This window comes from Rana temporaria, chromosome 11, assembly GCF_905171775.1.
Source record: "Rana temporaria chromosome 11, aRanTem1.1, whole genome shotgun sequence".
Lineage (NCBI taxonomy): Eukaryota > Metazoa > Chordata > Amphibia > Anura > Ranidae > Rana > Rana temporaria.
The window spans coordinates 57,355,561-57,380,464 of record NC_053499.1 but is presented as its reverse complement, the minus strand read 5'-3'; the positions used below and the strand labels follow the sequence as shown (position 1 = coordinate 57,380,464).

Sequence of the window (24,904 nt, the reverse complement as noted above, 5' to 3'; positions counted from 1 at the left end):
TCTCCGCCGGACACAGCCCAGTGGAATGACGTGGCTGAAGCTTTGACATTTCTTATATGGGGAGGCGGGGCCACCTGTCACATGACCCCGCACCCTCTGCTACGTCACTGGGGAAGCCCGGTCTTTCCCCTTGCGTCAGAGGGGGCGGGGTCATGTGACGGGTGGCCCCGCCTCCCCTATATAAGAAATGTCAAAGCTTCAGCCGCGTCATTCCGCTGGGCTGTGTCCGGCAGAGAGAGGCGGCCTCCGATGCTGTGCTCTGGAGCTCTGGATGCCGGAAGATCTTGTCATCGCTGGACCGGAGAGGAGATCACCCGTCGCTGGATACAGACAATGTTGGAGCAGGAAGCCGGGACGAGTGGATTACCACCGCTGGATTTTTTTAATTTATTTTTTATTAATAAAGGACTTTTTTCTACGGTGTGTGTGTGTGTGTGTGTGTGTTTTTTCCAACTATTTACACTTCCTTCGTTAAATGGTAGGGGTACAATGTACCCCATTACCAATTCACATAGGCGGGGCCAGGATCTGGGGGTCCCCTTTGTTACAGGGGTCTTCCAGATTCTGATCAGCCCCCCGCCGCAGACCCCCACAACCACCGGGCAAGGGTTGTGGGGATGAGGCCCTTGTCCCCATCAACATGGGGACATCCTCCCCATGTTGAGGGCATGTGGCCTGGTACGGTTCAGGAGAGGGGGGGCCGCACTCTGTCCCCCCCTCTTTTCTGCGGCCGGCCAGGTTAACGTGCTCGGATAAGGGGTCTGGTGTGGATGTTTGGGGGAACTTCACGCCATATTTTTTTTTAATTTGGGGTGGAGTTCCCCTTAAAATCCACACCAGACATGAAGGGTCTGGAATGGATATTTGGGGGGAACCCCACGTAATTTTTTTTAAAATTGACGGCGGGGTTCCCCTTATTATCCATTCCAGACCTGAAGGGCCTGGTAATTGAATTTGGGGGGACCCCCGCGCTATTTTATTTTTTTTTATGAATGAATTAGCTCTGAATTGCCAGAGCCGACAATTCCTTATAGCCGTAAGTCAGTTTTAAATGTCTTTTTTTCTTTCAGAAATGACACTTTGTGCAGAGACAGTTCTAAGTACGGGAAACATGCGCTATTTCACATGCTAACTTTACACCCACCCTAGGTACGAAATTTAAAGGAATATTTCATATTTATTGTTTCACTTTTAGCATTATTAAAATCACTGCTCCCGAAAAAACAGCCGTTTTTGAAACTTTTTTTTTGCATTGATACATGTCCCCTGGGGCAGGACCCGGGTCCCCAAACACTTTTTAGGAGAATAACTTGCATATTAGCCTTTAAAATTAGCACTTTAGATTTCAAACGTTCGAGTCCCATAGACTTTAATAGGGTTCTAAAGTTCACAAGAACGTTTGGTGTGTTCGCAAGTTCTGGTGCGAACCGAACAGGGGGGTGTTTGGCTCATCTCTAGTGGGGAGTGGACCGGGAGATAACAGCGGCAGAATGTGATGGAATAGGGTGGCTGCTCTCTACTCTTTCTTGATGTCGACCTCCTTGGGTTGTGCCGCCTCACCTTCAGTTTCCTCTTCTGCTCTATCTGGCACCCAAGTCACATCAGTGACATCATCATCATCTCCATCTCCTCCATCTTCATCATTACCACTGGAGACAACTTGGCAATACGCTGTGGCTTGGGGAACATGAATGTCAATTTGTCTACCAGTGTTCCTCCCTCTCTCTAGGCTCATGTTCCTATCAGCCTTAACCTCAGAAACAGCATCTGAATCCAGTAATGGCTGGGCATCATTAAGGAGCAAGTGGCTAATGCTGTGGTCAAATAACTCAGCTGACTCCTCAGTGGCTGATGTTAGGGCTATGGCAGGAATAGACGTGGACAAGGAGGCAGGTTTATCTACTCTGGCAACTGCAGGGGACTGCACACTTGTCTCTGCTTGTGTGACAGAGGATGAGAAGGTTTAGTAAGCCAGTCCACCACCTCCTCTGCATGCTGTGGCTGGATAGCATGGGTAAACTCACCAAACAGAGGAAATTAAGCCCTGCCTGGTGACCGACCACCACGTCCACTTTTGCCTGTGGACACATTTGTTGATGGCCCCCTTACAGTGCCAGGGGAATGTCTGCCTCTCCTTGTTGTCCTCCCAGACATTATTGGGAGTGAGGGGGCGGTGCTTATAAGCAAATGTAAAGGAGAAGTTGAAATCTGTACGTAGATGCACTTTAATCAATGTAAAGAGGTGTTTGGTGCCCTTTAATTTGAATACTCACACTACACAGACACACTCCACAAATACAATATAATATACTGCAATATAATGAGCCAAACGTACAGTGACGCACAGAACTATATGGCGTTAAACTGGCAGTAGCGCACGCAAAACGATACAGCGTTAAACTGTCAGTAACGCACACAGAACTATATGGCGTGAAACTGGCAGTAATGCACACAGAATTATATGGCGTTAAACTGGCATTAACGCACACAGAACTATATGGCGTTAAACTGGCAGTAACGCACACAGAACTATATGGCGTTAAACTGGCAGTAACCCACGCAGAAATATATGGAGTAAAACTGGCAGCAACACACGCAAAACGATATGGCGTTAAACTGTCAGTAACACACACAGAAGTAAATAGCGCTAAACTGGCAGTAACGCAATCAAATAGACGGTGTTCAACTGTCACTATACTGATGCTATCTGAACTGTCCCTACTCTAGCTATACACTAATGTCAAGATTACTGACACGGTCTCACTACACTGAAACTATTTGAACTTTCCCTACTCTACACTAATGTATGTAGAAATGACACGGTCTCACTACACTACAGTGAAACTTTCTGAGCTGTCCCTACTCTAGCTACACACTATGCAAAGCTGAATGATGGTCCTCCTCACTACACTCACACTATCCCTAGACCAGTGATGGCGAACCTTGGCACCCCAGATGTTTTGAAACTACATTTCCCAGGATTCTCCACTATATTGTAGAGTGCAAGAGCATCATGGGAAATGTAGTTCCAAAACATCTGGGGTGCCAAGGTTCGCCATCACTGCCCTAGACTGACACTAAACTAATATTCTACACTGACAATTGAAGCATAATAGCACAGTATAGCACACTAACTAACTAATAGCACTGAACAGAGCCCTGTTCTATCTCTCTCCATGCCGAAATCACACTGATAATGGCTGCAATTGCAAGAATACTTTTATACTTCAGCCAATCAGGGCTTTCAATGTACTGTTCAGCGCTGCAATGCATTGTGGTCAGTTTGGGGGGGGCGTAGAAACGGTTGAACGTGTTTCCCGAACGACCGAACGAAAGTTCGGCCCGAACTTATGCTTGGGCTGAACCGTTCGCCCATCCCTAACTATAAAGCCCAGATAGCAGCAGCAGAGACCATCCACGTGTTTAGTTTCATTTTAATTCATTGAAGTGTATTTTTTGCCAAAATATTGTGTTTGAAAGACCATTTGCACAAATACCGTGTGACATAAAAAATATTGTAACAACAGCCATTTTATTCTCTAGGATCTCTGCTATATATATATATATATATATATATATATATATATATATATATATATATATATATAATTTTTGGGGGTTCTAAGTAATTTTATAGCAACAAAAACGATTAACTTGTAAGCAACAAATGTCAGAAAAAGGCTTATGCCCCGTACACACGATCGGATTTTCCGTCGGAAAACCTTGGATGTTTTTTCCGACGGAATTCAGCTCAAGCTTGGCTTGCATACACACGGTCACACAAAAGTTCTCTGAACTTTCGTTCGTCAAGAACGCGGTGACGTACAACACTACGATGAGCCGAGAAAATTAAGTTCAATGCTTCCGAGCATGCATCGAATTGTTTCCAAGCGTGCGTCGGAATTTTGCGTGTCGGAATTGCTACAGACGATTGGATTTTCCGATAGGATTTTTTTCCGACTAAAAAATTTGAGAACCAGCTCTCAATCTTGTGCTGACGGAAATTCTGATGATAAATAGAGGCAAACACAAAAGTGTTGCGTTTATAATCAATCACGTCGGGTCACAGTACATTTACATAAAACACGCCCCCCCTGATCCAAATTTGAATTAGGCGGGCTTACGCCGGCCGATTTACGCTACGCCGCCGCAACTTACGGAGCAAGTGCTTTGAGAATACAGCACTTGCCCGTGTAAATTGCGGAGGCGTAACGTAAATCAGATACGTTACGCCTGCACAATTTTACGCGGAGGTACGAGAATCTGGCCCATAGTCTACAAAACTATGGTATGTACTGTATATTTGAAAGTGGAATAATCCTGATGTACTCATCTCATTTCTTGAAGCCTCACATACCAGGACAGTACAAATTCTCCCAAATTACCCCTTTTTGGAAAGAAGACAGTCCAAGATATTTAGAGGCATGGTAAGTTTTTGAAGTTGTAATTTTATTTTTTACAATTTCTTGGAAAATTAAAAAATTACAGCAGAACCATGGATCCAGTGATGCGGCATCCTGAAGCTTCACGCCATCTGCTCACATCTTTGGGCGGCCAGCTTCCGGGTCTCAATCACTGACCGCTTTAATTGAGGGCAGGGTACAGGGGCAGACAGGCAGGTAATTAATTTTAATGCAGAAAAGACAAAGCATGTCTCTTCTGCATTCAAAATCCTGCCAGTTGCCCATTTTTTTTCTTTTAATAAATATTTTTGTTCACAAAGTTGTCATTTTCACAAGGGCCCAGCAGACACAGTAGTCACAGATCGTGCAGTTACATAAACAAGAGCACATATGGGTACGACCTCTTGGAACTAGAGAGCACCCGCCGTTTATATACATTAGCTGGGTGGAAAGTGGGTAAAGATTGTGTATGGTCAAGCTTTTTTTTGTTCGTATACAGTAGGAAAGGGTTAAAAACCCTGCCAGTTTCTTTTTTTGCTGTCTGTGTGCCACTGGTGAAAAATCATTCACTTCCTGTCCCAGAGACGCAACAGAAATTTAGAAGAAATTTCCTGAAGTGAGGTAATTTCCCATCTTAGACAGGTGTCCATACCTGTTGTCCTGGGGACAACTCTTATGCCGCGTACACACGATCATTTTTTGGCTTGTAAAAAACTAAGTTTTTTAAAATGTCATTTAAAACGATTGTGTGTGGGCTCCACAGCATTTTTCGGTTTCTGAAAAACGTAAAAAAAAAAATTCGAACATGCTCTATTTTTTCACAACGTTTTAAACTATGTCGTTTTCCGGGTTGTAAAAAATGATCGTGTGTGGGCTTTAACGACATGATAAAACCCGCGCATGCTCAGAAACAAGTTATGAGACGGGAGCGCTCGTTCTGGTAAAACTAGCGTTCGTAATGGAGTAAGCACATTCATCACGCTGTAACAAACAGAAAAGCGCGAATCGTCTTTTACTAACACAAAATCAGCTAAAGCAGCCCCAAGGGTGGCGTCATCCGCATGGAACTTCCCCTTTATAGTGCCATTGTACGTGTTGTATGTCACGTCACCGTGCTTTGCTAGAGCATTGTTTTTTCAATGATCGTGTGTGGGCAACGTCATTTTAATGATGAAGTTGGAAAAAACGTTGTATTTTTCTAGAGGCTGAAAAACGACGTTTTTTACAAGCCGAAAAATGATCGTGTGTACGCGGCATAAAATTTTGGATGTCCCCGCCTTTCTTATTCAGTAAAAAGTACAAACAGAGGGATGAATCTCCCTCAGGCTGGGTTCACACTATACTACACGACTTTCATCCTACTTTGCTCTGCGACATTGGTCCTACACTGATCCTACATTGGTCCTACATTTATCCTACATTGGTCCTACATCCATCCGACTTTAATTAACAGGATACTACTTTGATCCGACTTTGCCCTGGACTTGAAGTCCGACTTTCAATGAGTGGGGATCCGACTTGGATCCCTGCCAATATCAGGCACTGTTTGATATGAATCTCGAGGGGGAACTCAACGCCAAATTTTAAGCAAAAAAACGGCATGGGTTCCCCTTCAAGAGCATACCAGGCCCATGGGTCTGGTGCGGATTTAAAGGGGAACCCCCTACGCCGATGGGGGTAACCCCAAAATCCATACCAGACTCGTATCCGAGCAGCAGCCCGGCCGGTCAGGAAAGGGGGTGGGGACGAGCGAGCGGCCCCCACTCCTTAACCGTGCCAGGCTGCATGCCCTCAACATGGGGAGGTAGGTGTATGAGGCAGGGGGGGCGCACTGCGGCCCCCCCACCCCACAGCACCCTGCCCCCATGTTGATGAGGACAGGGCCTCTTCCTGACAACCCTGGCCATTGGTTGTCGGGGTCTGCGGGCGGGGGGCTTATCAGAATCTGGGAGCCCCCTTTAACAAGGCCCCCCACCCAAGATGAATGAGTATGGGGTACATCGTACCCCTACCCATTCACCTGGAAGTAAAGTGTTAAAAAAATAAACACGCTACACAGGTTTTTAAAATATTTTATTAGTCAGCTCCGGGGCCCCCCTCTCTTCTTTAGCTCTTTTACGAGGGGGGGGCTTGCTTCTTCCGACGTCTTCTGGGGGGTCCCAGTCTTCACCGCCGTCTGGTTCTCTTCCGCCGGGTGGGGGCCGCTTTCTTCTTTAGCTCTTTTACAGCGGCCCCCTCCCGGGCTTCCTCCGACATCTTCGGCGGGGGGGGGGGTGCCCGGGCTTCTGTCACCCTCTGCATCCTTCTGCCTTCTCCTTCTGCCTTCTTCTTCGCTGTTGACATGTCGCTTCCTCCCGCTGTAATGCCGTGTGCGCAGCTCGCACCGACTTATATAGGTCTCTTATGACGTCACAGTCCCATCATGCTCTGGCCCCCACCCGGCGGAAGAGAACCAGACGGCGGTAAATACCCCATACACATTCACCTAGGGTGGGGGGCCGGTATCTGGGGGCCCCCTTGTTAAAGGGGGCTCCCAGATTCCGATAAACCCCCCGCCCGCAGACCCCGACAACCAACGGCCAGGGTTGTCGGGAAGAGGCCCTGTCCCCTGGGGGCAGGGTGCTGTGGGGCCGCAGTGCGCCCCCTGCCCCATAGCACCTACCTCCCCATGTTGAGGGCATGCGGCCTGGCACGGTTAAGGAGGGGAGGCGCTCGCTCCTCCCCACCCCCTTTCCTGACCGGCCGGGCTGCTGCTCGGATACAGGTCTGGTATGGATTTTGGGGGGACCCCCACGCTGTTTTTTCGGCGTAGGGGGGTTCCCCTTTAAATCCGCACCAGACCTATGGGCCTGGTATGCTCTTGGAGGGGAACCCTTGTCGTTTTTTTGCTTAAAATTTGGTGTGGAGTTCCCCCTCAAGATCAGTAGAATACAAGTCGCATTCCAAAGTCGGAGTGTGCAAGACTGCGTTCCGACTTTGATCCTACTTCATTGATGTTCAATGGAGTGAAATAGGATCAAAGTCGGACCAAAGTAGTACAGGGAGCGTTTGCAAAGTCGGACCGACATGTGTCGGACCAGTTAAGACTGCTCCCATAGGGAAACATTGCTTTTCACACGTCATGCGACATGAGCTCCCAATGTCGGAGCGTATGTCGGACTAGTGTGAACCCAGCCACAAGTAAACAAAGATAGCAATAAAACAATTCACAGATGATCTAATCCTTCCCCAAACTTCATATTAATTTACCTTAAATTAGAACTATAGGCAAAACTTTTTTTTTTCATTTTGGATAGAGCGTGGGAGGGTTATAACCCCTGTCAGATTTTTTTTCACCATCTTTTTCCATTTTAGGTATTTTGTTTGTCAAGCTCTGATCTGTAGTTTCTAGCCAGCTCAGTGCTAATCACCAGTTCTCAAAATGGGTAACTACAATGAGGGGTACCTTGCGCTGCCTCATTAAATTGATAAAAGGACTGTGTTGACATCCTCATTTGCTCAAATGCAAATAAAAAGAGTAAAAAATACTGCTTCATTAAACACATGACAATAATCCATAAGGGATTTTTTTTTCACAACAGTGGCCCTTCTCTTTACAGAAAATCCATATCTACTGGTAAAGATGGGAGATCTCCAATAGAGTCTTACATCCAAAAATGGAAGGACTCTGATAATTCATTATGGTTACTGGGGTGAGGGATTCTGGAAGATTCCTATGCCTTAGTACCCATGTTGCCTTTTGTTAAAGAGGAAGTAAAGCCTAAAAAAAACCCTGCAAGACAAAGACATAATGAGCTAGTATGCATAGAATACTAGCTCATTATATAATACTTACCTCCGATTGAAGCCCCCGCAGCCGTTCTCGTACACTGCTCGGATGGCCGACATCTTTTCCAGGGGTTACTTCCTGGTATCGCTGCTCCGGTGCTGTGATTGGTTAGAGCTGCAATGATGTCACTCCGCGCGGGAGCCGCCAGTCACGGCACAGGCTCCTTTAGGAACGGCACAATCGCTGTTGCTAAAGTGTGCCTGCGCCGTTGTCTATGGCGCCTGCCATTTCTGTATATATCTCCTAGACCGTGGAGGTTTAGGAGATATTTCGTGCACCTACAGGTAAGCCTTAACAACTTAAAGCGGTGGTTCCCCCTTAAAAACAACTTTTTTTTATTCCACTGCCCCCCCACATTCCATCACGATTAAGGCACATATTTTTTTTTTCCTGCTGTACATACCTTACTACAGCATATTCACCCGTGCATCCGGGTTGCGAGTCCCGCGGGAGTGGGCGTTCCTCACATGCTGTTGATTGACGTTTTGCCCAAAAACGAGCTCTCCCCCCGTCGCGTAAGCCGCGTCACGATTGGCGAAAGGAGCTGAACGGCGATGCGCAGTATAGCGCCGACTCGCCGTTCGGCTCCTTTCGCCAACCGTCAAAAAATATGTGCCTTAATTGTGATGGAATGTGGGGGGGCAGTGGAATAAAAAAAAGTTGTTTTTAAGGGGGAACCACCGCTTTAAGACCCGGACCAATATGCAGGTTAAGGACCTTGCCCCTTTTTGCGATTCGGCACTGCGTCGCTTTAACTGACAATTGCGCAGTTGTGCGACGTGGCTCCCAAACAAAATTGGCGTCCTTTTTTTCTCACAAATAGAGCTTTCTTTTGGTGGTATTTGATCACCTCTGCTGTTTCTATTTTTTGCGCTATAATCAAAAATAGAGCGAAAATTTTGAAAAAAAAATCAATATTTTTTACTTTTTGCTATAATAAATATCCACAAAAAAAAGGATATAAAAAATCCTTTTTTTTTCCTCAGTTTAGGCGATACGTATTCTTCTACCTATTTTTGGTAAAAAAAAATTGCAATAAGCGTTTATCGATTGGTTTGCGCAAAATTTAGAGCGTTTACAAAATAGGGGATAGTTTTACGGCATTTTTATTAATATTTTTTTTTTACTTCCAAATGTGGCGATCAGCAATTTTTTTCCTGACTGCGACATTATGGCGGACACATCGGACACATTTTTGGGACCATTGTCACTTCACACAGCGAAAAGTGCTAAAAAAATGCACCGATTACTGTGAAAATGACAATGGTTGTGAAGGGGTTAACCACTGGGGGGCGCTGTAGGGGTTAAGTGTGACCTCATGTGTGTTTCTAACTGTAGGGGGGCGGGGCTGGATGTGTGACATCAGTGATCGTCGTTCCCTATATCAGGGAACAGACAATCACTGACATTGCCACAGAGAAGAACGGGGAAGGTTTGTTTACACTCACCTCTAGGGTTGCCACCTCATCCCTTTAAAAAGGAACACATCTGAATTACACAGGTTCTGTGGCTGATTAAGGTGGTAATTAAACTCACTTGGTGCCTTATCTGCATTAAATTAGCCTCAGAACCTGTGTAATTCAGATGTGTTCCTTTTTAAAGGGATGAGGTGGCAACCCTACTCACCTCTCCCTGTTCTTCAGCTCTGGTGACCCGATCGTGGGACACACACGCCAACCGGGTCCGCGGGCGAGGTCACGGAGCTTTGGACCGGGTCGCAAACGCACCGCCTGGGGGGGGGGGGCGCGCTCGCGACCCACGGCTGGGCTCTTAAAGGGGACGTATGTATACTCCCATGTGCCCAGCCGCGCCATTCTGCCGACGTATATTGTCGTGCGGCGGTCCTTAAGTGGTTAATCTAGGCTTCCCTGTAGGTAAAAGTGGTTGTTAAAGATCTACAACCACTTTAATGACTTCATTTGTTAGCAAGAACTTTTCTCTGGACCAGCTTTTGAGAGACCCACTCTCTTCAGGTAAAAGTAGTATTTGTGGCGGGGTGCATTGGTAAGAGGTCCAACATTCTGAATGTTATCAAGGGGTGTAGATAAGGAGGGAGAGAATGGGGGGTTCACATTCCCCCTCAGAGCACCCACAGCTGCAGACACCATTCCTGTCATCTGTCAAAACTCCAAGACAGGCAGTGGCAGTTCAGAGAGAGGAAGGCTCTCTTTAGGTCCTCCGTGGCTCTAGTCCCCTAAAGCAGTTAAGGGAGGACTTCCTCTGATTGAGCTCACTACGCCTGGTCTGGCAAGTCGATTTCATGGAGAGAGGAAAGCTTCACTTGGGGAAAGCTGTACTTTCTGGGAAAAGCTACACTAGGAGAAGGAAGGGGAGGGGGCTGTACTATGGAGGGAAATCAGTACATCTGTACTGGAGGGGTGAATCTATACTGGAGCTGGAGATCTTTACTAGTGGGGGGGGGGGGGGATTAATGCCAGGGGGGATTTGGGCTTGGGGAGAAAGATTTTTTGTTGTACTCTGTCTACTGGCCTGTGCATTACCCACTGCCTGACCCCTGCATTCTGTGCATTTGCATTCCTGACCCCTGCGCTCTGTTCTGCACTCCTGGTCTCAGTTAGACTCCTGCTTGTGGCACAGTAATTACAGACTATTTGTGGATACAAAAACTGTGTCATATGTTGCCAACTTGCCATGTACACAGTGTGTAGGCTCACATTTTAAGTCTCTCCCAATTTTGCCACAACCAAATACTGCCACAGCGCACTGCACATGCAGAATGATTATTTTACTCTAGATGCCCAAGTCTGAACTCCCAGGAAGAAAAAATATCTATGCCCCTGATATTTTCCACCAAATAAACACTTTGGGCTAGATTCAGCATTGATTTACGCCTGCGTATCTATAGATACGCCGCGTAAATTCAAAGCTGCGCCAGCTTATCTTCTTTCTGTATTCAGAAAGCAAGATACGCCGAAATTAGCCTAAGATCCGACTGGCGTAAGTCTCTTACACCGTCGTTGGCACTTCCGTCGTTTTCGGCGTAGAATATGCAAATGACCTAGATACGCCGATTTGCAAACGTACGTGCGCCCGGCGGAATTTGTTTGCGTAAGGCTTTTCCGGCGTAACGTTGCTCCTGCTTCTATGAGGCGTACGCAATGTTAAGTATGGACGTCGTTCCCGCGTCGAATTTTGAATTTTTTACGTCGTTTGCGTAAGTCGTTCGCGAATAGGGCTGGACGTAATTTACGTTCACGTAGAAACCAATACGTCCTTGCGGCATACTTTGGAGCAATGCACACTGGCATATGTACACGGACGGCGCATGCGCCGTTCGTAAAAAACGTCAATCACGTCGGGTCACCACACATTTACATAAAACACGCCCCCCTCATACTCATTTGAATTAGGCGCGCTTATGCCGGCCCCATTTACGCTACGCCGCCGCAACTTAGGAGGCAAGTGCTTTGTGAATACAGCACTTGCCTCTCTGATTTACGGCGGCGTAGCGTAAATAAGATACGCCGCCGTAACAATGCGCCCGGCTACCTGAATCTAGCCCTTTGTCAATAGAGTCCAAAAGTATACCAGCAGCATCTATCAGAATGGTCACTGTCATATTCAAATAATTATTTTAAAAAGGTGAGAGGACTTATGGGAACATATTATGTTTACACGTCAGCTCCATTAAAAAAAAAAACACAGCTTCTGCGGAACTAAAACACCCGAACACTATTTGAACCAATGAGTTTCATTGGTTATTGGTTCTTGCCAACCTAAAAAAAGTGTCACAGAAGTGGTGTACATTTAACAGGTAAGGATATTTTAGGCAATGCTCCCTGGACATGTGTATGTAAAATGGAATGTAACCAGATGCCCCTTCTTGGTTTGATAAGAGACATTTGCACACACTTTTCAGGGAGTACTGCCTAAAGCCTTCCTACATGTACAATGTTTCACAGCACTGCAATAATTTCCGTAGTGCAGAGCAATGTTTCCAAAGAATACAAAGGCATTCTACTAACAAATACAAAGACCTTTGCTTTTGTACTTCTGCCATAAAAACATATATACACAGTGACATGAACAATTGAGCAATATATGATTTACCTGAAATCCACCCAGCAATGAATTCAGTAAACGACATAGTACGATCTCCAGGAAAATGTGAATTTCACCTATAAAAGAAAATCTACACTGCAGGCAAACATGTTGAACTTTGACTTTGTGTAACCTTTAACTAGTAAGTGGACAGTAGTACTGTTGCTTTTCAAGTAAATACATGAAAAAGTGGAATTGGCTAATGACTACAAAAACGACTGCATCGCTGTTTTAACAGCAGCAATATTAACCACAGACCTGTTTCCACTAAGAGCGCACGCTCTCTCTCTCTATATATATATTATATATATACACATACATATACATACACACTGAGCAAAATTACAAACGCAACACTTTTGTTTTGTGTTCGCCCCTATTTATCGTGAGCTGAACGCAAAGATCTACGACTTTTTCTATGTACACAAAAGGCCTATTTCTTTCTAATATTGTTCACAAATCTGGCTAAATCAATGTTAGTGAGCACTTCTTCTTTGTCAAGATAATGCATCCACCTCACAGGTGTGGCATATCAAGATGCTGTTAGACAGCATGATTACTGCACAGGTGTGCCTTAAAGTGGTTGTAAACCCTCTTTTTTGACTTCTACCTATAGGTAAGCCTAGAATCAGGAAAAAGGGGGGTTAGAACTGCGCCATGGCACCCAGACTTCGTGTGTTATAAAGTCAATTGGATAAAGTAAACCTCAGGGTTTAAAAAGAAGAAAGTCAATAAAATTCTCCAGGGGTTCCACGATCCTAATGTACGGAATGATGAATTCCACCCTGATGGTCCACACTTAATATATATGCAACTCAACTGCCAGAGTCATGAGCAGCTTACCAGATCATTGACTTAAAACGACAGTCGACTGTGACCCAGCCTAGAATCAGGCTGGGTTCACACTACTACACTACTTTCATTCTACTTTGCTCTGTGTTCAATGTTTCCCTATGAGAGCGTCTTGTAGCGTCCTACACAAGTCGGTCCGACTTTGAAAATGCTCCCTGTACTACTTTTGGTCCTACATTGATCCTACTTCAGGCCAATTGAATATCATTGAAGTCGGACCAAAGTAGTATCCTGTTCATGAAAGTAGGATGGATGTAGGACCAATGTAGGATAAATGTAGGACCGATGTAGCAGAGCAAAGTAGGATGAAAGTAGTGTAGTAGTGTGAACCCAGCCTTAGGCTTACTTATAGGTAGTGGAAATATCTCCTAAACGTGCACCATTTAGGAGATATTTCACTTGTAGTCCGCCGGTAAAACAAACGGCGCATGCGCTAGGAAGAAATAAAACACGTGCTGTTTCTTCCCTAGCGTGTGCCGTTACCGTGCGCAAGGCTGGCCAATTACAGAGCCGCTATACCTGGAAGTAGCCTCCGGGAGAGACGAGGATGGCTTTGGGGACTTCAATCTAATGTAAGTAATTCATAATGAGCTAGTATGCTAGTCATACTAGCTTATTATGCCTTTGCCTTGCAGGGGTTTTTTTTCGGGGATTTTTTAAGAGGGTTTACTTCCTCTTTAAGCCTCATACACACGATCGGAATTCCATCTGACTTTTTCGTGGATTTTTGTCCGAAGGGGGGGGGGGGCGTGTACTTGGTATGCATATACACGGCAGAACTTTTTAGCCAACATTTACCAAACCACATGTTTTTTTTAGCTCTTTCCGCCACCCTCTGGGCAACTTCTGCTGTGTTGTCTGATGTTTAGCATTGGGTCTGAGCATGCTCGTTTGAACTTTGGATTTTAGTCCAGTGGACTTGTGTACACACGATCGGATGATCCGACATTTGTTGTTGGAAAGTTTGAGAGCATTCACAGAAAACATTTGTCTGTTGAAAAACCGAAAACAATTGTCTGATGGAGCATACATGCGGTTGGAATTGTCCGATAAAACACGTCCGTCGGACCGTTGTTGTCAAAAAGTCCGATTGTGTGTATGGGCCTTTAGGCTGGCCACAATAAAAGGCCACTCTAAAATGATATACGGCCGAGAATATTGTATTTACACTTACAAATGAAAGCTCGCCCCGTATGGATCTGTAGACATGACAGATCCTGACATGTGACAACTGGCTGACTACCCCCATGATACCAGTGACCTGAACACACCTGCAATTCCTGCATAAATGCTGGAACGCACGTGAACAAATCACCTGAAAAAGGTGATGGACCTGAAAGCAAAATATTACAGACAAGAAAACGAAAAATGAAAATGGTGTAATTGGCAAAGAAGATGATACTTTGGAGCCTGTTGTTTGCCCCAGTAAGTATTTTTTACATCTGGCTTCAAAAATCGAGACATTAACTCAACATAGGCAGGGCCGGACTGGCCTACCGGGATACCGGGAAAATTCCCGGTAGGCCGCCTGCTGTCAGTCAAATTTATCAGCTGTGTGGGCTACGGCGGCGGCCGCCATTGCGGCCGCACTTTGCAATTGTGCAGGGCTGGATGGCTGCCCTATGCCTAGCTGCAGTCACTCCAGTGTCATGCATGTCACATTATGTCAGTGAAGCAGCGGCGGGCCGGCCGCCGATGAGTTGCGGCCGCCATGCTCGCCGCCGCACTTTCCTTCCCAGCATCTAACCCGCTGTGTGACTGGACTCACTCACTGGACTGGAGCGATCATGTGACTGAGGGAGGGGAGGAGCCGAGCAGGAGAACTGAACGTCAGATCAGTTCCATCTTCCCGTGCGGCGCCAGCACCGCCCACTATTTCTCCTGCAGGGTCACGTGGCAGAGGGGGCAAAGGAGAAGAAGTTAATGGCGCCGACCACCCTTGGAGCACAAGGTAAATAAATAGATTTTTATGAAATCCTGACCTGCCCTGAGGCTGCTTTGGGCGAAGCTGTGGCTGCAGCGCTCTGCTCCCTCGTCCTCCTCCACTACACTGTGCACATCACACTCACAGTCAGCGGGTATCTCCCTCTGTGTGCCTGCAAGCTGTGAGTGTGAAAACTTTAGCCACGCTGCTGATTTAAAAGTCCCCCCTCCTCCTCCTAGACCACCTTGTGTCTGCAGGGGGGGGGGGGGCAAAAGCTAGTGTAATGTGGCTTCAATCAGTTATGAGCAGAGTGTCTATTCTCTGTCACTCTGCTCGGACCCCGCGCTGACAGCCCATCCTCCCCCCCTCCTCGCACATTGGACAGGAGAGAAAAGAAAATACAGAGAGCAGGATCTTCTCTCACCCCCCCTCGTGTGTGTCCTCGTGGCCCCGCCCACATTCCAATCCTCGGCAGCTCCTCCATGCTTCCCAAAGAGAAACTAGCAGCCTGCAGGGAGATGAAGGACAGCTTGTATTATGGATGCTGCCTGCAGCCCTCCACAGAGGATCCACAGCTCCAGGTCAGCTAAAATCCTTGCTTCCTAATTAAACTTTCCAGTGAGTGAAAAGAAAGCAGCACACAGGTGGGTCAGTCATTGATGGGGCTGAACAGAGTGTGTCACCTCCAGAGTCCCTCAACCAACACAGCAGCCCACTAGGGTTTCCCTAGTGTGGTGCACTACAAGCCCCAGCATGCTCTGCCAGCCTATGTATAGCACAGGCTAGTAGTCCTTGTTTGCTGACCAATCCAGGGCCCAAGCCTTCATCTATGATAAGGGAAATATCCCCCCCCCCATCTCGCCAACCTCTGAGCACACTTATGTAAGGGAGAGCTCTGTGGACTGTGATGTAAAGGGGGACTCTGATGTACGGGGGGGCTTTGGTGATCAGATACCCCCTTACATCAGGATTCCAAGAGTACCTCTTTGGGCCAGTTCACTCCAGACACAGTTCCATGTGCTTTTTTTCTGCACAAAATGCATGCACAGTGTTTTCCATGTATTCCAATGGCTCTTGATGGCTCTAGTTCACACCATGCAGTCAGTTTTCGGTCAGTTTCTGCACCAGAAACTGACTGCATGGTGTGAACTAGAGCCATCAAGATCCATTGGAATACATGGAAAACACTGTGCATGCATTTTTAGCGCAGTAAAAATGCGCACAAAACTGTATGGAACTGCGTCTGGTGTGAACTGGCCCTTACATCGGTTTCCCTTTACATTACCGTCCACAGAGCTCTCCCTTGGAGCCCTTTCACATGGGCAGACTCTGCCAAGCAAATCCACCTGCTCAGTGGGGGAACTCTCCACTGATCCCTGCTGAGCAGGCAGATGACAGGTCCATGTCTGCTTCACTTGTGCAGAGTGGACACAGTCACAGACTGCTGTTCTCTATGGACCGGTCGGACTGTCATCCAATCTGCAAGACGGATGGGGAATCTCCATCAATCTTTTTTCATTGGAGCGGATGCAGGCAGGTGTAAATGGACACGTCTGTTTACATCCACCTCCCCATACAAAACAATGGGTAGTCCAATCAGTTCAATTGTGTAAAAGGGGTCCTTCTGCAGGACCAAAATCAAGGGCCCCGTGATGGGAGAAAAGGACACCAGGGGCCCTTCATGGTTTCTTGTGGGCCCTGAAGGTTCTAGTTACGCCTCTGGGCACAGACACTGACTGCAGTGAGACTGCATTATGGGCAGGGTGACACTGCAATGATGGGCACGGTCAGGCTGCAATGATGGGCACGGTCAGGCTGCAATGATGGGCACGGTCAGGCTGCAATGATGGGCACGGTCAGGCTGCAATGATGGGCACAGTCAGGCTGCAATGATGGGTACAGTGAGGCTGCATTTGATGGGCACTGTTGGCTGCATTGGTCTCTTGTACCATGCCCACAGCTCCTGAAATCTCCTGTACCATGCCTGCAGCCCCTGACATCTCCTCTACCATGCCCACAGCCTCTGCCATCTTGACATCTTCTGTACCATGCCCATAGCCTCTGACATCTCCTGTACCATGCCCACAGCCTCTGCCATCTTGACATTTTGTGTACCATGCCCAAAGCCTCTGACATTTTCTGTAGCATGCCCAAAGCCTCTGACATCTTCTGTACCATGCCCAAAGCCTCTGACATCTTCTGTACTATACCCACAGCCTCTGACATCTCCTGTACCATGCCCACAGCCTCTGACATCTCCTGTATCATGCCCACAGCCTCTGCCATCTTGACATCTTCTGTACCATGCCCATAGCCTCTGACATCTCCTGCACCATGCCCACAGCCTCTGCCATCTTGACATCTCCTGCACCATGCCCACAGCCTCTGACATCTCCTGTACCATGCCCACAGCCTCTGACATCTTCTGTACCATGCCCACAGCCTCTGACATCTTCTGTACCATGCACACAGCCTCTGACATCTCCTGTACCATGCACACAGCCTCTGACATCTCCTGTACCATGCCCACAGACTCTGACATCTCCTGTACCATGCCCACAGCCTCTGACATCTCCTGTATCATGTCTGCAACCTCTGACCATCTCTTGTTTTATATCATGTCTGCAGTCTGGAGAGGAGTCAACGGTTGGGGTCACGGGAGAAGTCAGACGTGTGTGGACTGTGGAGAGGAGACAATAGGAAAACCAGAGCCACCAAGCTGGAGCCGACTGACTGATCCCTGCACAGTGCACCTGAGAGGTGGTCAGTGACAGCGCTGCCAGGCCAGTCTGAGAGGGGGGGGGGTCATTGATGTAAGGGGGGGTTGATGTAAGGTGTCCCCTTGATGATTGCTCCACTTTTACCACTTTTAACTGTAATTTGCTGTTATATATCCCTAGCCCTATGTGCTTTCATATCGGTCTTATCTATATATAATACACTCTTCAACTGTGCTTTACAATGCATAATTTTCCCTTTTATGAACAAGAAAATAATGACGTTATGTTGTTGGGCTGGTATAATAATGCTATGGGGCTGGTATGACATTTTTTCCAGGGCTGGTTTTTACTCCCAGTCCGGCCCTGAACATAGGTTCCCGCCTAATGATTCGAATTCCTTTTATAGCTAGATCTTTTTTCTTTTTCTCTGACCGAGGTCTTTCTGGTAAAAAAAGCTATAGACATACTTTTTATCTTGCACTGCTCTGTCTTTCAACTCCTTTCATATTCTTTTAACCCCCTTGGTAGTGCACGAATGCGTGCACCTGCGGAGTGTGAAATAAAATCATAATTTCATTGGGAGGATTTGAAGCCTCTGGGAAAAGAATTTCTTAATTATAGGTAGGCCCGAGGTTTCTATTACCTGGGACTCGTTTTTGAGCAGAAGGTTAAAAACATTTAGGTTTTTGACCAGATGTTTGCGTTATTGAACTTCTCCTTGTTCCTATCCCCCCTCTCCAGTATTCAGCTAATGTTTCTGAAGGGGGTATACGGGACGGGGAATTGCTCCTCATAGTCTCTGTTTATTTAGTTAAATGTCTGCAACTAGGATATATGTGTAAGGATAGAGCGATGAGAGCTATTTTATCATTTAAACGTTATATTCACTAGTTTACTTTATTAGGATGGGTATTAGATAAATGAGACCCTTATTGGTGTTCCTTCTTTATATGCAAATATACCTTCGGTACAGAAGACATGTGTTGGGGACGGGTTACGATCTGTTGTTCTTCATTTGGCCTTTGTACACATGTAAGGTTTATATGATATTCTTTGCCAACTTTATTTGTGTCATATTAACCACTTACTTATGTAATGCATATCTGAATGTATTGACATTAACTTTCAATAAAAACTTTTCTGGAAAAAATAAAAAAAATAAATAAAAAAAAATCGAGACATGACTACTGATTAGATGTCCAAATCAAAAACGCACACAACACAGGAGCAAATTATGTAGTGCACTGAAAATTTGAGCATGTAGAAGGAAGAGGTGGCAGTGTTGCTAGGTAACCACGTTTTCAAGACGCATGCACCTGGCCCTATATTTCCTGAGTATCTGTAGTGTGTACATTCCTAGTAGTGTAGGTGTATTATGACGAGCAAGCAGGTTGCAACCAAATTAATTGACTGTCTAGGTTTAGGTAAGTATTTTACGACCTGTTAGGAAAATGTTAACTCCTTTTTTGGCATACGATTATTTTGAATTGTTTCTTTTCATGGAAATTTATGTAACTATACTTTGAAGCACAGGCTCAGATTATTTTTTTTGGAAAATCGCACTACTTCCTTGGAATTACTGCGATTTCAGATGATTTGACCTTTCCTGCGATTTTACCTTTCAAATCGCATGTCAATTCACACCAAATTCCAATATGTGTTTTTTAAGTGTCTCAGGTCAGTGTTTCTCCACTCCCCTTCTCCTGGTGCTCGACCAAGTCCGTTTTTCTTTATTGTAGGCAGTATAAACATAATAACGTAAAATTATTACACACAAAAATGAACAATGCACCTATGGCAAAAGTGGAAACTTGAGAAAATAGGACCCTGGTAATGCACCTGGAGAGTTGAGAAACACTGTCCTAAGGGCCAGTTCACCACAAATGCAGTTCCGTTCAGTTTGGTGTGCATTTTTGTGTGCGTCAATGACTGCATGGTGTGAACTAGAGCTAACTAGAACCATTGGAATACATGGAATACACTGTGCATGCATCTTTGACACACAAAAAAATGCACAACAAACTGAACGGAACTGCATCTGGTGCTACATTTACATTGTGGATAATAATTTATAGTTTGTCTATTCAAAGAAGACAAAATGTGAAGAAACACAGAAATGAGGACACAAACCTTCAATTACCCTCATGATCACTTTTCAACAAATGTTGTTTAATTTTGGCCTACATGGAGATTTAACATTTCAAGAACAACACACAGTGGGTGATTTTTTCTAAACATCATTCAAAATGTGCACTACAAGTGCACTGCAAGTACAATGAAAGTGCACTTGGAAGTGCAGGCGCTGAACATTATTTAGCAAAAATGAGGGGAAGCTCTGCTGATTGTAACATTAAATCATGGGCATGATTCCAAAATGATTTTTGGGTATCCTATTTGCCCCCCTCAGATACTGTATACAGCGAATGCACCTCCATATGCACTTGCAGTGCAAAGTGGATTTAACAATCGTAAAGAAAAATTTTGTTTATAGTAATTATGGTTTTGAAGGTACACACATTTTAGACAGCGTATCATAAGGGACATTTTAGATTTAGGCCTCTTCTACATTTGACAAGGAAAGTGGTGAGCTCATACCACCTGAGGAAGGCAAGATATTCCCAAGTTGAGAAGAATCTTGAATATCTTGGCGTTTTAAGCTAAAAATTTTGTGATTTCTGGTTTTCTAAATTTGGCAATGTGTATTGCTCTGTTTTAAAAGATGCATGTTTTGCCAGGAAAAAAGAGAAAGAGAAAATAAGGAAAAAATAATTGTGATCATACACAAATAACAATGTTTTATTTTTGTAAAAGACTAAAAAAACGCACATTTGTGCTGGAATTAAAAATTATTTTTGATTCCTAAAATGTGTGGATTCTTATTTCTAGGATCACTACTACCAGTATATTTGGTAATTTGATGTAGTTACATTGACAGTGTATTGGAAAAGGGGTGTAGCAGAGCCAGAACACATGATACACTATGCAAGATTTAAAAGTGAAATTTGCACATCTGCTTGGTTATCAAAAGTTGGTAAAATGACAAATATGATTAAAATGACATTTGAGCAAAAAATAATTAACACAGACAACAGTAGGTCCAGAATTTTTTTTATAATAAAAATAAACATACAGCTAGATTCACATAAAGCGGCGTATGTTTAAGCGGGCGTAGAGCATCTCATATGCGCTACGCTGACGTAACATAGAGAGGCAAGTACAGTATTCACAAAGCACTTGATCCCTAAATTACGGCGGCGTAGCGTAAATGGGCCGGCGTAAGCCCGCGTAATTCAAAGTAGGCTGGTAGTGGGCATGTTGTATTGAAATGAATCGTGACCCCATGTGAATGCATGGCCGAACGAACGGCGCATGCGCGCGCATGCTCAGAATCACGTCGCAAATACTCCCTATGATACGACATCTCAATGCGTACGACGTGAACCTAACTTACGCCCAGCCCCATTCACGTACGACTTACGTAAACGACGTAAAATCCGACGGCACTTCCGACGTCTATACCCTAAACAACTTAGACCAGCTTTTTGGTGGTTTAACTTTACGCCGGAAAAACGCCTTATGTAAACGACGTAGATTACAGCGACGGGCGCAAGTACGTTCGTGAATCCGCGTATCTAGCTCATTTACATATTCAACGCATAAATCAACGGAAGCACCCCTTGCGGCCAGCGTAAATATGCACCCGTAGGAGACGGCGTAGGAGACTTACGTCGGTCGTATCTTGTCAAAATTCAGGCGTATCTCATTTTAAGAATGAGCGCATAGATATGATGGCGCACATTCCGACTTACGACGGCGTATCCCTGTGAATCCGGGCCATAGTCTACAGACTCTACAGGACATTTTGCTGCCAAGGCACTGCTCCTCTACCCACAAAGTACTCCATATACTGCTCACGCACAAGGCGGCATTCTGGGAGGAGACAGCAGGTCGAGCAATTTGCAGGGTTGGCATCACTGCCTCTTCAGCTGGCCGTTCACCTGAGGGGTCATCAGTATGCCCGGAGCCGATGTAGTTGGCTGCATTCCTCCGTAAAAAAATGTGGGGTATGCAGCAGCACAACACCACATGGTTCAGCTTGTATTCAGCCAAGTTAATGGCATTAATAAAAAGGCGAAAACGACTTGATAAAATCCCAAAGGCGTTTTCAACCACCCTTCTGGCACGTGAGAGTCTGTAATTAACCTCCCTGGCGGTATGATTCTGTCTGGAATTACGTACCAAAAGCGGTACAATTATTTTGCATGGAAATTCTGCGTTTTATACTGTAGGCCTGCAATTCTTAGGAATAACTCACTTAAATCTGTCCAAACAAGAGTCTAATAGGCATGCCGGGTATGATAAAGTTTGAAACACAAAATCATAAAATTATAATATAATAAATAACTATAAATAATTATAACAAATGATAATGTAATTATAATAAAAATTATTCAATAATGTAATCAAATCAAAATCACTGAAATTTGCTCAGTTGCAGAATTGTCGCTGTCATTACTTTTATTTTTTTATGACGGATTTCCCCACAAATCGCTATCGCTCAATTCTGCAAGTGATTATAATTTATTATCGCTGTTTTCTAGCTGCTCTAAAATCACTTTTGACATAAAGGGACACTTTTGGTTGCTATGGACAATATACAGTTTGCAGGCACAAAAAAAATGTTTTTATTATATAAAACTACACGCAGGACACAGGGCAGACCACTAGGGACAAGGGGGTGTGTATTTTTTACATACACTACTGTAATCTATAAGATTACAGCATACTGTATGTAATGTGTTTGTTTACTTTTTTAATTTGCCGCCGGTCTCCGCCCCCGTGCGTCGTAACGTCGCAGGGAACGGAGATCGGCGGCACGCGGGCACTGTGTGAATCGAATGGAGGACGCCGCTCGCTCACACAGTGGGGATGCATCGCTGGATCCAGGGACAAGGTAAGTACAGTAACCCTGCCTGGAAAAGGTAAGCCAGCGCGCGCTGCAGGCTCTGCACATCTACCCCAAGCGTGACTCGGGGTTACCGATAATTGCATTGAAAAACAACCCAGAGTCACGCTCGGGAATACCGCTAAGGGGGTTAAAGATATGTTGCTCAGGGGTGTGGTTCTTCATTGGAAAGGGCTTCAACAGATGTTCCCCAAGAGCAAAGGCCTCATCTGCCACAAAGACGAAGTTGAGGCCCTCCACGTTGTCCTGCGCAGGTGGCAAATGTAAGGTGCCATTCGTGAGATGCCGGTAGAACTCGGTATGTGTCATGACACCTCCATCAGAATGGCGACCATTCATACCGACATCCACATACAGAAAATCATAGAGCTAGATTCACGTAGGACTTACGCCGACGTATCTCGAAATACGCCGCGTAAGTCAAAATGTGCGCCGTCGTATCTTTGCGCCGTACCCACAGAACTAGATACGCCTGAAAATAGGCTTCTTACGACCAACGTAACTTTCCTACGCCGGCGTATCGTAGGTGCATATTTACGCTGAACGCATCTGGCGCACCCATTGATTTCCTATTCAAATATGCAAATGAGAGAGATACGCCGATTCAGAAACATGCACATGCAACATGCACCAGATCATCAGTGCATGTTGCGTGCTGCACAACTACGCCATGAGAAAGGGCCTGGAGATTGACATACGTGATGACCTGACCCCCGAACCAGACAGTCACCCCCTAACCGAGGCTACCCCGTCTGCTGAGGGAACAGCAGTCAGGAGTTGCCTCGTGGAACGTATCTTTGCACATTAAACACACACATTCAGCGCGGTCCGCGCAAGTTGTACGTCCGGCCTAAAGTTACCCCTCATAAAGCAGGGGTAACTCAGCAACAGACGTGCACAGGTCAGCTGGAGAGCAGCTACAGCAGCACCGTTACGAACGAGCTGAGCAACCCCACTTGCAGGAGAACACATCTGTATGCCAACATGCCAGGGGCAGCCATGGTCATAGCACTACTACTGTGTCCACCGGCACGTAGGAGGGCATGGGAGAGGATATACCGAATGTGCATGAACGTCTTTGGCATGGGTGATTCAGAGGTGTTTCGCATCTTCAGATTCAGCCCTGCTGCCATCCTGGAATCAGCCACAACCCTGCATGATGACATCACCAGCAAGACACAACGCTCACATGCAGTGAAACCACTTGTTAAGGTACTGACAACACTGCATTTTTTCGCCAGTGGATCATTTCAGCGTACAAGTGGAGCAGTGGCTGGGATGTCACAATCCAGCATGAGCAGATGTGTGCACCAGGTTGTCCCCGCAATCCTCAGACGCATGTCCCACCACTTCATCAAACCCACCCATGAGCATCTGCGGCAGAAGGCAATGCAGGATTTCTACTAAATTGCAGGATTCCCACGCACCGTGGGGGCCATAGATTGCACACATGTGGCACTACGACCCCCCCGTGCCACAGAGCACATATACCGTAATCGTAAGCAGTGGCATTCCATCAACGTACAGGTGATAGCCGATGCCCAATGCCTTAATATGGCACGTCCATGTCAAACACCCAGGGGCCAGCCATGACAGCTACATATACCGTCAATGCAACATCTCCACAGAATTCGAACAGAACGTGTACAGGGACAGCTGGCTGGTTGGTGAGTGACATGGGAGTCAGGCATGACTGTCCGACCCCATGATGCAGACATCACGAGGGGCACATGCATGGCTAACATCCTCCTGTCTTTTCCCTTCCAGGTGATTCTGCATATGCACTTGGGCCCCATCTCATGACTCCATACCGGATTCCCCAAACCAGAGGAGAGAGAAACTACAATACTGCACACATACGTACCCGCGCAGTGGTGGAGCGCACATTTGCCCTCCTGAAGTCCCGTTTCCGATGCCTGGATACGTCTGGGGGGGCCGTGTTGTATTCCCCCAACTTTGTATGCCAGATCATCGGTGCATGTTGCGTGCTGCACAACTACGCCATGAGAAAGAGCCTGGAGATTGACATACGTGATGACCTGACCCCCGAACCAGACAGTCCCCCCCCTAACCGAGGCTACCCCGTCTGCTGAGGGAACAGCAGTCAGGAGTTGCCTCGTGGAACATTCAGCATGGCACAAGGACAAT

The 24,904-nt window shown here is 46.0% G+C and overlaps 1 protein-coding gene across 2 annotated transcripts in view; it reads right to left on the bottom strand.

The window, feature by feature from the left end:
* SLC25A45 (solute carrier family 25 member 45) overlaps positions 1-12,543 on the bottom strand; it is a 55,166-nt gene extending 42,623 nt beyond the window's left edge. Inside the window, exon 1 of one of the 2 annotated variants that reach the window (XM_040328592.1) lies at positions 12,304-12,543. In XM_040328592.1, the coding sequence (XP_040184526.1) occupies positions 12,304-12,340 (37 nt within the window). In that variant the 5' untranslated portion in view covers positions 12,341-12,543. The remainder of the gene's footprint in view (positions 1-12,303) is intronic. The other variant, XM_040328591.1, reaches the window with a different exon arrangement.
* Between the last annotated feature and the right edge of the window lie 12,361 nt (positions 12,544-24,904).